Genomic DNA, 16,073 nt, shown 5'->3' on the forward strand with positions numbered 1-16,073 from the left:
CATTGACTCGGTGATGCCATCCAACCATCTCATCCTCTGTTGCCCTCTTCTCTCCCTGCCCTCAATCTTTCCCAGCACAGCGTCTTTTCCGAAGAATCAGTGCTTTGCATTAGGTGGTCAAAGTACTGGAGCTTCAGCTTCAGCATCAGTCCTTCCAGTGAATATTCAGGATTGATTTCCTTTAGGATTGACTGGGTTGATCTCCTTGCAGTACAAGGGACTCTCAAGAATCTTCTCCAGCACTGTAGTTCAAAAGCATCAGTTCTTCAGCGCTTAGCCTTCTTTATGGTCCAACTCTCACATCCACACATGACTACTGGAAAAACCATAGCTTTGACCCTATGGACCTTTGTTGGCAAAGTGATGTCTCTACTTTTTAATATACTGTCTAGATTTATCATAGCTTTTCTTCCAAGGAGCAAGCATCTTTTAATTTCATGGCTGCATCACTGTCCACAGTGATTTTGGAGCCTGAGAAAATAAAATCTGTCACTGTTTCCACTTTTCCCCACCTAAGTCTAACCTAACTCACCAAAGAAGTGAAGGCAGAAGAGACTGGTTTTGAAGGGGCCACTCTACCCACCCGCTGCTGACCCTCTGGCCGTTTCCCAGTGTCTTACGCCTTTGCTATTGCAAATTCACCCTGTATTCTGAGGAGGAAGCATTGGGAAGGAGGAGAAATTAAGTTCGGGGTCACTGGCGGGGCTGAATGAGCTTTCCTGCTTCTATATGTTCAGTCAGATGTTCTTTCAGCTGTCTAGAATTCTCCCCTTTCCAGCCTCAGCAACTGCTCAGGTAGGCAGCTGTGTCCCCACCAGACCTGCCCCAGCTGAGCCCTAGAAGGTCCAGCACTTCCTCCTCCATTCTCATTGGTGAGGAGGCGGCTGGAGAAACAGGCATCTCACTTCATGGAAACAAGCAAACGGCATCTTCCAACCCAGATAAGAAAGCAACCACAGTTCTGGAAGTGAAAGGAAGGGCTTTGTGTTTCAGTGACGTCAAACCTGGAAAGTGGCAGGGGTGGTATAACTATTTAAAAAAATTTCTTGATGTATATTTTTTAAAAACTGTGTTTATATATTTGGCTGCACCAGGTCTTAGTTACAGCATGTGGGATCTTTTAGCTGAAGCATATAAACTCTACTTGAGCAAACTCCGGGAGATGGTGGAGGACAGGGAAGCCTGGCGTGCTGCAGTCCATGGGGTTGCAAAGAGTCAGACACAACTTCATGACTGAACAACAGCAGCAATATGCAAGCTCTTAGCTGTGGCATGCCGGATCTAGTTCTCTGACCAGGGATCAAACCCGAGCCTCCTGCACTGGGAGTGCAGACTCTTAGCCACTGGACCACCAGGGAAGTCCCATGGGACAGTATTTCTGATGCTCATAAGCTTGTCCCACCTGCAGCTCCATCTCCTGTCTGTTCTCTCTAGGTCTGCATGGTGTGGATAACGGGATTCTGAGATTTGACAATGTTCGGATACCGAGGGAGAACCTGCTGGATAAGTGAGTAGCTGCCTCCTTAACTCAGACTTGCTGCAGCTATGAGCTCTTTGCCTGCCAGGCCCGGTTCCTAGGTCTCATGGGCTTTACGTCCAGTCTTCTTATAACCACTTTTACAATTTTACTCATCAGGAAAGGTAGATAAACAAATAAAAGAAAATTTAAAATTATCCCCAATACTATCACCTTTGTTGTTGTTGTTCAGTCACTAAGTTGTGTCCAACTCTTTGCAGCCCCATGGACTACAGGACACCAGGCTTCCCTATCCTTCACTATCTCTGGGAGTTTGCGCAAACTCATGTCCATTGAGTCGGTGATGCCATCCAACCATTTCATCTGTCATCCCCTTTTCCTCCTGCCCACAATCTTTCCCAGCATCGGGGTCTTTTCCAATGAGTCAGCTCTTTGCATCAGGTGGCCAAAATATTGGCACTTCAGCTTCAGTATCAGTCCTTCCAATGAATATTCAGAGTTGATTTCCTTTAGGATTGACTGGTTTGATCATCTAGCCACAATGTTTATTACACTTTTGTGTTTAACATTTTAGACTTTTCTCTATGAGTAGATACTAAAGAAAGAGATAGATGTTTGATTTTTACTGAATGAGATCAACTTCAGTTCAGTTCAGTTCAGTCGCTCAGTCGTGTCTGACTCTTTGTGACCCCATGAATTGCAGCACACCAGGCCTCTCTGTCCATCACCAACTCCCAGAGTCTACCCAAACCCAGATCCACTTAGAAATTCTATTTTTTATAACTTGTAGTTTCTGTTTAACAAAATATGTCCAAAGTTTCTTTGCAACAATAAATACACATAGAAAATGTTAGTTTCTCAGTTGTGTCTGATCCTTTGAGACCCCCGTAGACTGTAGCCTGTCAGGCTCTTCTGTCCATGGAATTCTCCAGGCAAGGATACTGGAGTGGGTTTCCATTTCCTTCTTCAGGGGATCTTCCCAACCCAGGGGTTGAACCTGCGTCTCCTGCATTGTGGACAGATTCTTTACTGTCTCAGCCACCAGGGAAGCCCAAAATACACATAGGTGTTATAATTTTTAATATTGTCATCATAAGCTGTTAAATAAATTATCTGTAAGTTATATAATCAGTCCCTTATTGTTGGGTATTTAGGTTATTTCCTTTAAATTTTTTTTTTGGCTATCATAAAACAATGTTATTGCCTCCTTTGTGGATGGCAGGAGATAAGGTACCCTCTTTCAGCTTTGGTGGAGAAGGCAATGGCACCCCACTCCAGTACTCTTGCCTGGAAAATCCCATGGATGGAGGAGCCTGGTAGGCTGCAGTCCATGGGGTTGCTACGAGTCTGAAATGACTGAGCAACTTCACTTTCAGGCATTGGAGAAGGCAATGGCAACCCACTGCAGTGTTCTTGCCTGGAGAATCCCAGGGATGGGGGAGCCTGGTGGGCTGCCGTCTATGGGGTCTTACAGAGTCGGACACGACTGAAGCGACTTAGCAGCAGTAGCAGCAGCTTGCAGCTTTGGAGGCTATTATAACCAGTATTGAGTGAATAATTTCATGGGTTGTCGTTTAGTTGCTAAGTTGTATCCAGTTCTTTTGCAACCCCATGGACTGTAGCCTGTCAGGCTACATAGGATTTTCCACACAAGACTACTGGAGTGGATTGCCATTTCCTTCTCCAGGGCATCTTCTTGACCCAGGGATTGAACTCACATCTCCTGCTTGGCAGGCAGATTTTTTACCACTGAGCCACCAGGGAAGCCCAATGTCACAAGTATTTAGTGTCATTTCCCAGCATCCCTCAGTGAGATCAAGGTGCATTCCAATGAGGTAAATGCACTTCTACAGGTGTATTCCAGGTGTGGAGCCCAGGGGTTCACAATATAATGCAGGCTAAGAAACACCAATTACTTTTACTTTTCTCAGCATCTTTTCATGCGTCCAATAAAAATCCTGAACTACAGTGATGTTTAAATCTGTGAAAAGGCAAGCCATCAGTCTTGCTCCCTGCTTTCCTATAGATTTTCCTTGAACATTTTACTCTTTTCTGTTGCCTTCAAGTTCTTTCCAGCAAATATATATCATAGATATCTAAAGTTTAAGTAAAATAATGGGGGAAACAAACTTAAAATGAACCAAATTCTGTTTGTTAACTTTTTTCCCCTTGTGAATTGGTAGGAAATAAAATGGAAACAGGGGTTCCCTTGTGTCTCAGACAGTTAAGAATCTGCCTGCAACACAGGTGACTCAATTCGATCCCTGGGTGAAGAATATACCCTGGAGGAGGAAATGGCAACCCACTCCAGTATTCTTGCCTGGGGAATCCCATGGACAGAGGAGCCTGGCGGGACATAGTCCACAGGGTTACAAAGAGTTGGATGTGATTGAGTGACTAAGCACACATGCACAAAATGCAAACAACAAAAGCATTGTGTAGGTATCCTAGTAGGTGATGAAGCCCCCAGGCCCCTCAGAAACAACCAGTGCCCATGCCAGCAGATATGAGGACCACCAGCCTTCCCTGCACATTTCCTGTCACTTACCAGCATCACTCCACTCTCAGAGATGGGGAAGAGGTAAGAGAAGCCGTAGATGTGGAGTGCTCTATCTCTTACTCACCCAAATGGGATCTTAGTGGATTGGACAGTCCTCTATCAGAACCTCAACCAACTGGTTTCGCATTTATCCAGTGCACTAGAGATTAGAAAGTCAGATTCAACCAGGAAGAAAAATAATGGGGGCTCCAAGGTCTGTAGAAGGTATGAGAGTGTATAGAACATTTTTTGGTAAGACTTGACTAAAAACTATCCCATTAGTATAGCCCTCCAAATACTACAAAACAGCAGAGGCAACACACAGGGGTGTTGATTTATCACTTGATCAAAAATGGGTTTGTAAACAGACGTACAGATTCAGTGAAATCCTTATCGAAATTTCAGCTGCCTTTTTTTGAAGAAATTGAGAAGCTGGTCCTAAAATTCAGATGGAAATGCGAGACACTCAGAGTAGCCGAAATAATCTTGGTAAAGAAAAACAAAGTAGAAGGACTTACATTCCTGATCTGAAAAATTACTACAAACCTACAGTTATTAGGTCACTGTGGTATTGGCATAAGGCTAGATGTATAGAGAATGGAATAGAATAGAGGATCTAGAGATAAATTCTAGTATTTATGGTCAGTTGATATTCAGCAAGGGTGACAAGATAATTTAATGGGGAAAGAAAGGTCTTCTCAACAAATGGTGCTAGAACATATGCATATGCAAATACATGGATATCCATATGCAAATACATGAACTTGGACCTTTACCACATATGATGTATAAAAGTTAACAGAAGATGGATCACAGCTCTAAATATAAGAACTAAAACTATAAAACTCATAAGAGAAAACATAGGTGTAAATCTTGGTGACCTTGTTTAGGCAATGATTTATGAGATGTGATGGCAAAAGCACAAAGAATCAAAACAAAAATAGATAAACTGGACTTCATCCAAATTTGAAAAACTTGTGCAGCAAAGGACATATGAAGAAAGTGAAAGGACAATCCACAGAATGGGAGAAAATATTTGTGAATCATATATATAAACCTAATATCCAGACTATAAAAGGAACTATATTAAAGCTGAACAATAAAAAGACAAATGACCCAACTAAAAAATGGGCAAAAATAGGAATAGACATTTATGCAAAGAAGATATAGAAGATGGTTAATAAGTACATGTAAAGATGTTCAACATCAATGTCAGTAAGGAAATGCCAATTAAAAACCACAATGAAGTACCATTTTGCACTCACTTCATGGCTATAATAAAAGAGATGATAACAAGTGCTGGCAAAGATTTAGAGAGATTTGAGCCCTCATCTGTTGCTGGTGGGGATGTAAACTGGTATTGTCAATTTGGAAAAGAGCTTGTCAGCTCTTCAAAAGTTTAAAGTCAGACTTCCCTGGTAGTCCAGTGGTAAAGAATCCGCCTACCAATTCAGAGGACACGGGTTCAATCCTTGGTCTGGGAAGACCCCATATGCCACGGGGCAATGGACTGCATGTGCCACAGCTACTGAGCCCTCGCTCTAGACCCTGTACTCTGCAACAGGAGAAGCCACTGCAGTGAAGCCTGTGCACCGCAACGAGAGAGGAGCCCCTGCCCGTCGCAGCCAGAGAAAGCCTGTGTGCAGCAGCAAAGACCCAGTGCAGCCAAAAATAAATAAATAAGTAAAATTTTAAAAGTTTAACGTCTTCATCAGTTCAGTTCAGTTCAGTTCAGTCACTCAGTTGTGTCCGACTCTTTGCAACCCCATGAACTGCAGCACGTCAGGCCTCCCTGTCTATCACCAACTCCTGGAGTCCACCCAAACCCATGTCCATCAAGTCGATGATGCCATCCAGCCATCTTGTCCTCTGTCGTCCCCTTCTCCTCCTGCCTTCAATCCTTCCCAGCATCAGGGTCTTTTCCAATGAGTCAGCTCTTCACATCAGGTGGCCAAAGTATTGGAGTTTCAGCTTCAACATCAGTCCTTCAAATGAACACCCAGGACTGATCTCCTTTAGGATGGACTGGTTGGATCTCCTTGCAGTCCAAGGGACTCTCAAGAGTCTTCTCCAACACCACAGTTCAAAAGCATCAATTCTTCTGCGCTCAGCTTTCTTTATAGTCCAACTCTCACATCCATACATGACCACTGGAAAAACCATAGCCTTGACTAGATGAACCTTTGTTGGCGAAGTAATGTCTCTGCTTTCTAGTATGCTACCTAGGTTGGTCATAACTTTCCTTCCAAGGAGTAAGCGTTTTTTAATTTCATGGCTGCAGTCACCATCTGCAGTGATTTTGGAGCCGAGAAAAATAAAGTCAGCCATTGTTTCCACAGTTTCCCCATCTATCTGCCATGAAGTGGTGGGACCAGATGACATGATCCTAGTTTTCTGAATGCTGAGCTTTAAGCCAACTTTTTCACTTTCCATTTTCACTTCCATCAAGAGGCTCTTTAGTTCTTCTTCACTTTCTGCCATCATAGCACTTATCAATTCCACTCCTTGGTCTGTATGAAAACATTGTCCACAAGAGAACTGAAAATATATCCACAAAAAAACTTGTATATAGATGTTCATAGCAATTATTCATAGCAGCCCAAAGAGTGGCAACAACAGAAATATCCATCAACTGATGAATGGATAAGCAGCCTAAAGTATATCCATACAATGGAATATTATTTGGCCATAAAAGGAATGGAGTACTGATACAGTACTGATACAGAGGCGTGAACTTGGGCAAACTCTGGGAGATGGTGAGAGAGAGAGAGGCCTGGAGTGCTGCAGTCCATGGGGTCACAAAGAGTCAGACACAGAACTGTTGTTCAGTTGGTGACTGAACAACAACAACAACTGATGCATGTGAAAACGTGTGAACCTTGAAGAAGTGTGTCAAGTGAAAGAAGCCAGACACACAGACCACACACTGTGTGATACTGCTTATGTGGAAGGTCCGGAAGTAGAAAGACCCAGAGAGTTAGAAAAGAGATGAATAGTTGCCAGGCCCTAAAGGGTGGAGAATCTGGGATGTGAGTGCTAACGGTATGGGGTTTCTTTTGGGGTGATGAAGTGTTTAGGAACTGGATAGTAGTCATGGTTGTAAAACTTTGTGAATATGCTAAAGACCATTGAACAGTTTAAAAGGATGAAGTTTATGGTATATTGATTTATATCTCAACAACAAAAATGTGGATTGACTACCAGGCTCCAGGGTTGGGTTAATGATGGCGGTCCTCATGCCTTTCTTTGTCCGGGACAACCACTGAGTCGCAGAATGGTAGTGGCAGGATATCAGCTCTTACTTTCCATGAGTTAAGCCTTTCTCAGCATCTCCTGGGGAGGCACTTGTCCTGCCCCCTGCTCTGCTGTCTTGGGAGGGAGGTTCCAGGACGGGGAACCCTGTGTGACTTCCCTGTGTGTGCTTGTGGGAGCCACCTGCCTTCATTTCCAGGCATGATGTTCTCCTCCTACGTTCACCCCACCTCTCTTTTCCACCTACCTCCCCCCCACCACAGGTTCGGTTCCGTGGCTCCAGATGGGCAGTATCACTCCCCCATTAAGGACAAGAGTGCAAGATTCAATGCGATGCTGGCGGCGCTAACCCCTTCCAGACTAGCTGTGACTTTCCAAGCTATGGGTTCTATGAAGGTAACTGACTAATTTCACTCGATGTTTATTCTCCACGTGTTCCAGAGGTGGGTAACAATGTCAGGAGCTGAGCTTCGTGAGCCACAGTGGGTGCAAGGTGGCTTGGGTTGCTGGTTAGATTCTAGTGAGTGCCAGTTAGCTCTACACAGAGAACTTTCTGCAGCCTTCTTACCATCCATCTACATCCACATGTGTGCTGCAGATTACGGTGGGTGGACCATGGTCTTTACAGCAACAGGGCCACTAAAGGTGGGCCCCTGGAAAACAGGTCCTTCAGAAGAAGCACATCTTCTGGAAAAGCAGCTAAGAGCTGACTAGTGGTTAAAAGCCTGCGTGTCGTGGCTGAATTCATTGGGGAGTGTTGATGCTCACGCGTCTGTTTGGCATGTGACAGTCACCATCACAGGCAGGAGTCCATGAGGTCAGACCTCCAGGAGCAAATTCTGCCTCCCCTTTCCGCACCCCTGCTATATTTTGACTTGGAAAAAGCAGCCAGGAGAGAAAAGCTCTGCAAGCTGCCTCCTCTTCAGAGTGCAGCACTACCTGCTCTCTGGTTCCTTCCCATTTCTTTGCATCTCTTAGGCTCCACTGAGCAGGGGGAAGCTGGAGGGAGAATTGAGATATCAGTGAATATCCATGTGTGGCTGGTACCCGGCTTCTCCACTGAGAAGGGAGAAGTTCCATTCACTTGACCCCAGGCCTGGCATCAGGAATAGCAGGAAAACCTTCCCTTCCTCCCTTCTGCCGGGTCTGTGCTGCTCACAGGAAGCCCACCCGGCCACGCTCTGCCCCCATGGTGCTCTTCCCACCCATGGGTGCAGCTGTGACACTCAGTCCTGAGCTGGTGGCTGCTGGCCTGCTTGTGGGGGCTGCTTTCTATGCTTATTCTCTCTGGCTCTTTAAAGTGGGTGAGGTGTGTGTCTAGTTCTGAAGACCCAGGTCTGGAGTGGCCCGGTGGGTCTCAGCCGAACCAAATGAGTTGGTGAGGCTCCAGGAGAACCTCAGGATGTGGGCCCAGGTGTGACTCCAAGGCACTGGTCCAGCAGCAAAGCACAGAGGGAAATATTGGGCTGGCCAAGAAGTTCATTCTGTACGATGTTCCAGAAAAACCTGAAAGACCCTTTGGCCAACCCGGTACTTCTGGTGGTCCAGCGGTAAAGAATCAACCTGCCAGTGCAGGAGACATGAATTGGATCCCTGGTCTGGAAAAATCCCACATGCCTTGAGGCAGCTAAGCCCAGTGCCACAACTATCGGGCTTGTGCTCTAGAGCCTGGGAGCCACGACTGCTGAAGCGCCTGCGCCCTAGAGCCTGTGCCAAGAGAGGCCGCTGCAGGGAGAGGCTCTCGCAGCCCAGCTAGAGAGGAGCCGCCAGTCACTGCAGCTAGAGAAAGCCTGCGCGTAGCAACGAAGAGCCAGTGCTGTCAGATACCAATAAATAAAGCAAATACTCCTCCCATGTCTGGGATAGACACTGTTTCAGCCGTTTCTCGGACTCCAGAAGGCAAAAGCTGAGAGAGCAGATGCGCTGAGAATTGCACCGTGGAGAAGATGGGGCAGAAATCTGCTCAGGGTTCCAGGGTGCTGTCACGGCCGGTGTGTCTGCACAAGAGCCCCTCTGATCGCAGCAGCCTCTGGGCCCCTCGGAGGGGCATGCTGGTGAATAGTAAAGCCACATACTGGTTCGTGACTGTAAAGGTGCTCTGGAAGCCCCGTGCCGGAGTGCGTGATGCCGTGGGAAGGATGTCTGTACTGCCAGGGGCTGGCCAGCTCACCCAGGCCAGTGGTGGACTCCCAGGGTGGCTGGCATAGGGTGGTGGAGATGGGGCACTGGAGGGTGCTTTTGGGAGAGAATCGACTTTAAACATTTTTTTTTAAATTAATTTTGATGTATTTATTATTTTTTGCCTGCAGTGGGTCTTTGTTGCTGCATATAGGCTTTCTCTAGTTGCGGGGTATGGGATTTTCATTGCAGTGGCTTCTCTTGTTTCTGAGCATTGGCTCTAGGCAAGCAGGCTTCAGGAGTTGCAGCACTTGGGCTCAGTAGTTGCCTGAGTAGGCTCCTTGGCTCTGGAGCACTGGCTGGGAAGATCCCGCATGCCACGGAGTTGTGGGGCATGGGCTTAATTGCTCCATGGCATGTGGGATCTCCCCAGTCCAGGGGTTGAACCTGAGTCTCTGGCATTGGCAGGTGGATTCTTAAGCCCTGAGCCACCAGGGAAGTCCTGGTAGCCTTCTTTAAGCCTCACTTTCTTCATCTGTAAAATGGGCCTTCTGATCATAGTGCAGTCTGAGTGAGGACGTTGTGTGCCGTGATGTGATACAGCAGTGATGAGCTCTGCTCTGTGCGGGAGGCAGCTTTTCCAGGTGAGCAGAGGCCCATTGCAGAGCTGGATGGGCTCAGACCTGAGTGGTCCAGATGCTGCTGGTGTATTGTCCCTGACGGACCCTGGCCGTTGTGATCTCATCGCGAGCCTCTTGAATGAAAATGACCTTGCCTCTCTTGGCAGCTCATCCTCTCTGTGGCTCAGCCATGGGACAGATGCTATCTCAGGGGAAACCTCAGACGGCCCTGCTTGTCCTGCGCGCGCTGATGAGTAGAGAATGGATCACTTTCTCTGATGCACATTCCGCCTGTGTTAGAAAACTGGCACCACAGTTCCCTGTTTGCTCAAGGCCGGGCGTGCCTGCTCCTTTAAACTCTTTGCGTCGCATTTCTCAGTCCTTTCAGATTTTCTCTTAAAGACTTGCTGTAATAGCCATGCTGTCATTTGTGCTCCCAGATGCCATGTCCGATTAAGTTATTAGCAAGGACTAGAGGAAAAGCAGAGACATTACTTTGCCAACAAAGATCCGTCTAGTCAAGGCTATGGTTTTTCCGATGATCATGTATGGATGTGAGAGTTGGACTGTGAAGAAAGCTGAGCGCCGCATAATTGATGCTTTTGAACTGTGGTGTTGGAGAAGACTCTTGAGAGTCCCTTGGACTGCAAGGAGATCCTATCAATCCATCCTAAAAGAGATCAATCCTGGGTGTTCATTGGAAGGGCTGATGTTGAAGCTGAAACTCCAATACTTTGGCCACCTCATGCGGAGAGTTGACTCATTGGAAAAGATCCTGATGCTGGGAAGGATTGGGGGCAGGAGGAGAAGGGAACAACAGAGGATGAGGTGGCTGGATAGCATCACCGACTCGATGGACATGGGTTTGGGTAAACTCCGGGAGTTGGTGATGGACAGGGAGGCCTGATGTGCTGCAGTTCATGGGGTCGCAAAGAGTCGGACATGACTGAGTGACTAACACTTACCACTATGAATCTATCAGATTTTGGTCTGTTTAATTCCTGCTAGGAGGTCACCTGTCTTTATTTTCTTCTGGGATCATTCTATTTTCATCTATTCTTCTTGTCACTTAGATTGATCTCATTTTTTAAAAATCATTATTAACAGGACATTTACTGGGCAGATATCTTGCCTTTTTATTCAGTCTCAGTGTAGGGCCTGGTAGAGCCCGAACATCATTTTATCCATCCATCCTTCCATTTCTTTCTTTCTTCCTTCTTTTTCCCTCTCTCTCTTCCTTCCTTCCACCCATGTGTGTACTCATACATATACCTGTCCACCAACACACTCGTACATTCACCTGTCCATTCATCTGTCTGTTCATTCATTCATCCACCCACCCACCCATCCATTTATCCACCCATCCACTCATCCATCCCTCCCTCCCTCCATCCATCCTCCCACCCATACACTTATTTTCCTCCCACCTTTTCACTCATCTGGGCTTTCCAGGTGGTGCTAGTGGTAAAGAACCCACCTGCCAATGCAGGAGACACTAGACGGGAGTTTAGTCCCTGGGTTGGGAAGATCCCCTAGAGGAGAGCATGGCAAGCCACTCCAGTATTCTTACCTGGAGAATCCCCATGGACAGAGGAGCCTGGTGGGCTATACAGTCCATGGGGTCATAAAGAGTCGGACATGACTGAAGTGACTTAGCACACATGAATGTCCGCTCATCCATCCATCTGCCAACTCACCCATTCTACTACAAAGACTCTGAACACAGTGACGATCAGTTCCTCTATGATTTAGTAGTTAATGGGAGCTGTGGAATATTCCAGAGTAAAGCAGCCACTCACTGAATGGACATCACATATTAGAAAAACCTCCCCAGGCAGGGGTGTGTAGGGAGAGGCCAGAAGCATACAGCCTACTACAGAGCCAGGTCTCTTCCAGCAGTAGGCTCGAATAAGGGGCATCTCTGTAGGGCCTTGTGAGTCTAAGAGCTTCAGGATGGGGACTGAAATGAATTGGTTTGGAAGGAGGTGGAAGCACTGTAATAACGAGCATGGTGAGACCTCTGCCTCCTCAAACAATGTGGCATAAAGAGGGTGGAATAGGGAGGAGGAAATGGGTTCCCTGGAGTAATGTCTTGACGATATGTGCTACCCACAAACGTGTGTTCTGTTGGAACTGGTGAGCCGAAGTTGCTGGATGTTTATTCTCTTGGCACTTTAAAAAGAATTATTTATTTATTTGGCTGCTCTGGGTGTTAGTTGCAGCTTGTGGTATCTAGCTCCCTGCATGCATGCTCAGTTGCATCTGACTCTTCATGACCCCACAGACTGTAGCCCGCCAGGCCCCTGTCCATGGGATTCTTCAGGCAAGAATGCTGGAGTGAGTTGCCATTTCCTTCTCCATTGGATCTTCCCAACCTAGGGATTGAACCCAAGTCTCCTGCATTGCAGATGAGTTCTTTACTGCTGAGCCACTTGGGCAGCCCTTCTAGCTCCCTGACCAGGGATAAAACCTGGGTCCCCTTCATTGGGAGTGTGAGTCCTAGCCACTGGACCACCAGGGAAGTCCCTTCTCTTGACCCTTTCGTAGCATGGCCAGTCATCTCTTCACACAGAGAGTGGTACTGGAGAGATGAAGACAGGGACTCCTCCATGTCAGTTGTCTGTCTTTTTAGATGTGTTGTATGTGTCCCTAGGGAGCAGGGTCATAAGCTCATCTTGTTCTACACAGGTTGAAGTTATCCTTTCTTTAGCATCCTCACACACACTCATATACACACATGGCGTGGGGAGCAGAGTAGCAGAACTTGCTCAAATGCTGGGAAAGTCCCATGGGATGGGAGCTTTGGCCTCAATGATCGGTAGAGGGATTATCTGTAAAAGACAGTTTCCAGGATCTTCTGATGTAGACACTTCTTGAGCTTGACCACCAGAGGACGACAAATACCAATAATGATTTGCGGATGTCTCCCCGCCCCCCCCCTTTACATTTTGTTTACTTTTCTATTTAAGAATTGGCTGGGATTTTTTGTTCTCATTAGTTTAGCTTCCTATCAGTTGTGAGTGTTGCTTTTTACAAACTGGTCAATATAAGGAGAATTGGAATTCATCAGCCTAATAATTTTTGGGCTTAAGATCAAGACTATAAATATGATGTAGAGTTATCTTTTTTTTTAATTTATTTTTAAAATTTGAAGTATAGTTGATTTACAGTGTTTGTTTACAGTGTTAGTTGCTGTTATAGATATGTGTGTGTATATATATATGTAATATATATGTAAAGCTATGTGTATGTATAGTGGTTTAGTCACTCAGTTGTGTCCAACTCTTGAGACCCCATGGACTGTAGCCCACCAGGCTCCTCTGTCCATGAGATTCTCCAGACAAGAATATTGGAGTGGGTTGCCGTTTCCTCCTCCAGGGTATCTTCCTGACCCAGGGATCCAACGTGCATCTTCTGCCTTGCAGGTGGATTCTTTACCACTGAGCCATCAGGAAAGCCTTCAAGGAACAGAACTCCCTTCAACTAAGTCATCAGAGGCTGATTCAACCTTGTGGGAAACCCCAGCCTCAAACCCTGGGTTCTGGCCGTGGGAGTTGTGAGGGAACGAGTGATGCTGTTGTCAGTGTAGAACGATCCCAGGTTGCTCTGGGCCTGGGTCCTGCATGAGAGGGGCTTGCCTCCCTCAGTTTCAGCAGCTGCCTGCTCACCCAGGACAGGAAGAAGCGGTGCCCATGCCACAGCTGCAAGGAGTTTCATCTCTCCATGGAAGCCCTGTTGTCCGCCTCTGGGGAGTACTGTCTGTGCCACCTGGAAGGTCAGACATGGATGATGGATGGATGGTTTGCTGTCCTTAGGACATTTTCCACCTGAAACTTGATGCTCCTTGTAGCACAGGCACTGGTACAGGACTTCATGCCTTTCCGTCACACCATGTTTCATCCCTCCGTTCCCTTGTCCCAGCTGAGGAGTCCATCCAGTGCCTCCCTGTTTGAAGGACATATTCTGAGCCTTTTGTACATCTTTTTTAAAAATAACTTTATTTCTGTATTTATATGGCTGTGTTGGGTCTTCATTACTGAATGGGCTTTTCTCTAGTTGTGGAGAGCATGAGCGGGCCACTCTCTAGGGATTCTCTTTTTGCTGAGCACAAGCTCTAGAATGTTTGGGCTCAGTAGTTGCGGCGTCCAGGCTCCAGGGTACAGGCTCAGTAGTTTTGGCTCATGGGCTTAGCTGTCCCTGCAGTATGTGGGATTTACCCTGACCAGGGATCAAACCCATGTCTCCTGCATTGGCAGGTGGAAACTTTGCCTCTGAGCCACCAGGGAAGCCCCATCATTGTTTTTTTTTTTTAAATTGAAACAGCAGTCCTGCAAGATGGATACTGTTGTGATTCCCATTTTCCAGTTGAGAAAACTGAGATACAGAAAGAGATGACAGCTTGTCTGGAGTTTTCTGGGCCTCCCACTACAGCAATCTGGTGCTGGAATCCAGCCCTGACTCACACTGGGTTGCTTAGTCATCCTCAAGCAAGAGGTTCTTTGAGTTCAGCTTAGGCTGTGCTCCCTGTCATCTTCGGACCACTTTGGCTCACAGTTATATTTGCTTTGGTAAACCAAACCAAAGATGTAAAATAATTCATTGTCTACATTGAAAAACATGGAGAATCCACCGAAACTGGGGTTTGGCAGATACTGAATGGTTAGCCGTGGGGCCAGAATTCAGGCTTCCTTCCCACTGTGAGCTGGGACCTGACTTTGTCAGGTGGCACTGCCATCTTTGCCTGATGCCCTGTGTCACTGTTGTTCTGAGCAGATGTGTACTGGGAGCAGGAGCAGGGAGGGGAGATGGGCTGCTCCAGACTTTATACTGAATGTCCTTTTATGGGGGAAAGGTCTGTTTATCATGTACCTTTGTTCATTGAGTGTGCTCAACTCTGAGCTCAGTCCAACAGAATGATTTCTGAATGTTTCTGTCTACCACAGTGAAGTTGAGCAAGCCAAAGATGTTCACAGTTCCTTTTCTTGTTGTTGTTCAGTTGCTGAGCATGCCCAACTCTTTGCAATACCATGGGATGCACCACAGGACTCCTCTGTCCTTCACTATCTCCAGTTCAGTTCAGTTCAGTTCAGTTGCTCAGTCATGTCTGACTCTTTGCGACCCCATGAACTGCAGCACGCCAGGCCTCCCTGTCCATCACCAACCCCTGGAGTCTACCCAAACCCATGTCCATCGAGTCGATGATGCCATCCAACCATCTCATCCTCTGTCGTCCCCTTCTCCTCCTGCCCTCAATCTTTCCCAGCATCAGGGTTTTTTCAAATGAGTCAGCTCTTTGCATCAGGTGGCCAAAGTATTGGAGTTTCACCTTCAACATCAGTCCTTCCAATGAACACCCAGGACTGATTTCCTTTAGGATGGACTGGTTGGATCTCCTTGCAGTCCAAGGGACTCTCAAGAGTCTTCTCCAACACCACAGTTCAAAAGCGTCAATTCTTCTGTGCTCAGCTTTCTTTATAGTCCAACTCTCACATCCATACATGACCACTGGAAAAACCATAGCCTTGACTAGATGAACCTTTGTTGGCAAAGTAATGTCTCTGCTTTTTAAGATGCTGTCTAGGTTGGTCGTAACTTTCCTTCAAAGGAGTAAACATCTTTTAATTTCATTGCTGCAATCACCATCTGCAGTGATTTTGGAGCCCGGAAAAATAAAGTCAGGTATTATTTCTACTGTTTCCCCATCTATCTGCCATGAAGTGATGGGACTGGATGCCATGATCTTAGTTTTCTAAATGTTGAGCTTTAAGCCAACTTTTTCACTCTCCTCTTTCACTTTCATCAAGAGGCTCTTTAGTTCTTCTTCACTTTCTGCCATAAGGGTGGTGTCATCCGCATATCTGAGGTTATTGGTATTTCTCCCAGCAATCTTGATTCCAGCTTGTGTTTCTTCCAGCCCAGCGTTTCTCATGATGTACTCTGCATATAAGTTAAATAAGCAGGGTGACAATATACAGCCTTGACATACTCCTTTTCCTATTTGGAACCAGTCTGTTGTTCCATGTCCAGTTCTAACTATTGCTTCCTGACCTGCATACAGGTTTCTCAG

At 46.4% G+C, this 16,073-nt stretch overlaps 1 protein-coding gene across 7 annotated transcripts in view; it reads left to right on the forward strand.

Annotated features, from left to right (window-relative positions):
- Positions 1-16,073, forward strand: part of ACOXL (acyl-CoA oxidase like) — a 359,193-nt gene that overhangs the window by 61,570 nt on the left and 281,550 nt on the right. For all 7 annotated transcript variants that reach the window (XR_014051963.1, XR_014051964.1, XM_081484832.1 and 4 more), the window contains exons 8-9: positions 1,435-1,507; positions 7,532-7,664. Coding sequence is in view for 5 of the 7 variants with exons in the window: in XM_081484832.1 (XP_081340958.1) it covers positions 1,435-1,507; positions 7,532-7,664 (206 nt within the window). In the remaining 2 variants the exon portion in view is untranslated. The remainder of the gene's footprint in view (positions 1-1,434; positions 1,508-7,531; positions 7,665-16,073) is intronic.

The sequence above is a fragment of the Giraffa tippelskirchi genome, chromosome 4, assembly GCF_054371585.1.
Source record: "Giraffa tippelskirchi isolate mGirTip1 chromosome 4, T2T-mGirTip1v1.2.pri, whole genome shotgun sequence".
Classification (NCBI taxonomy): domain Eukaryota; kingdom Metazoa; phylum Chordata; class Mammalia; order Artiodactyla; family Giraffidae; genus Giraffa; species Giraffa tippelskirchi.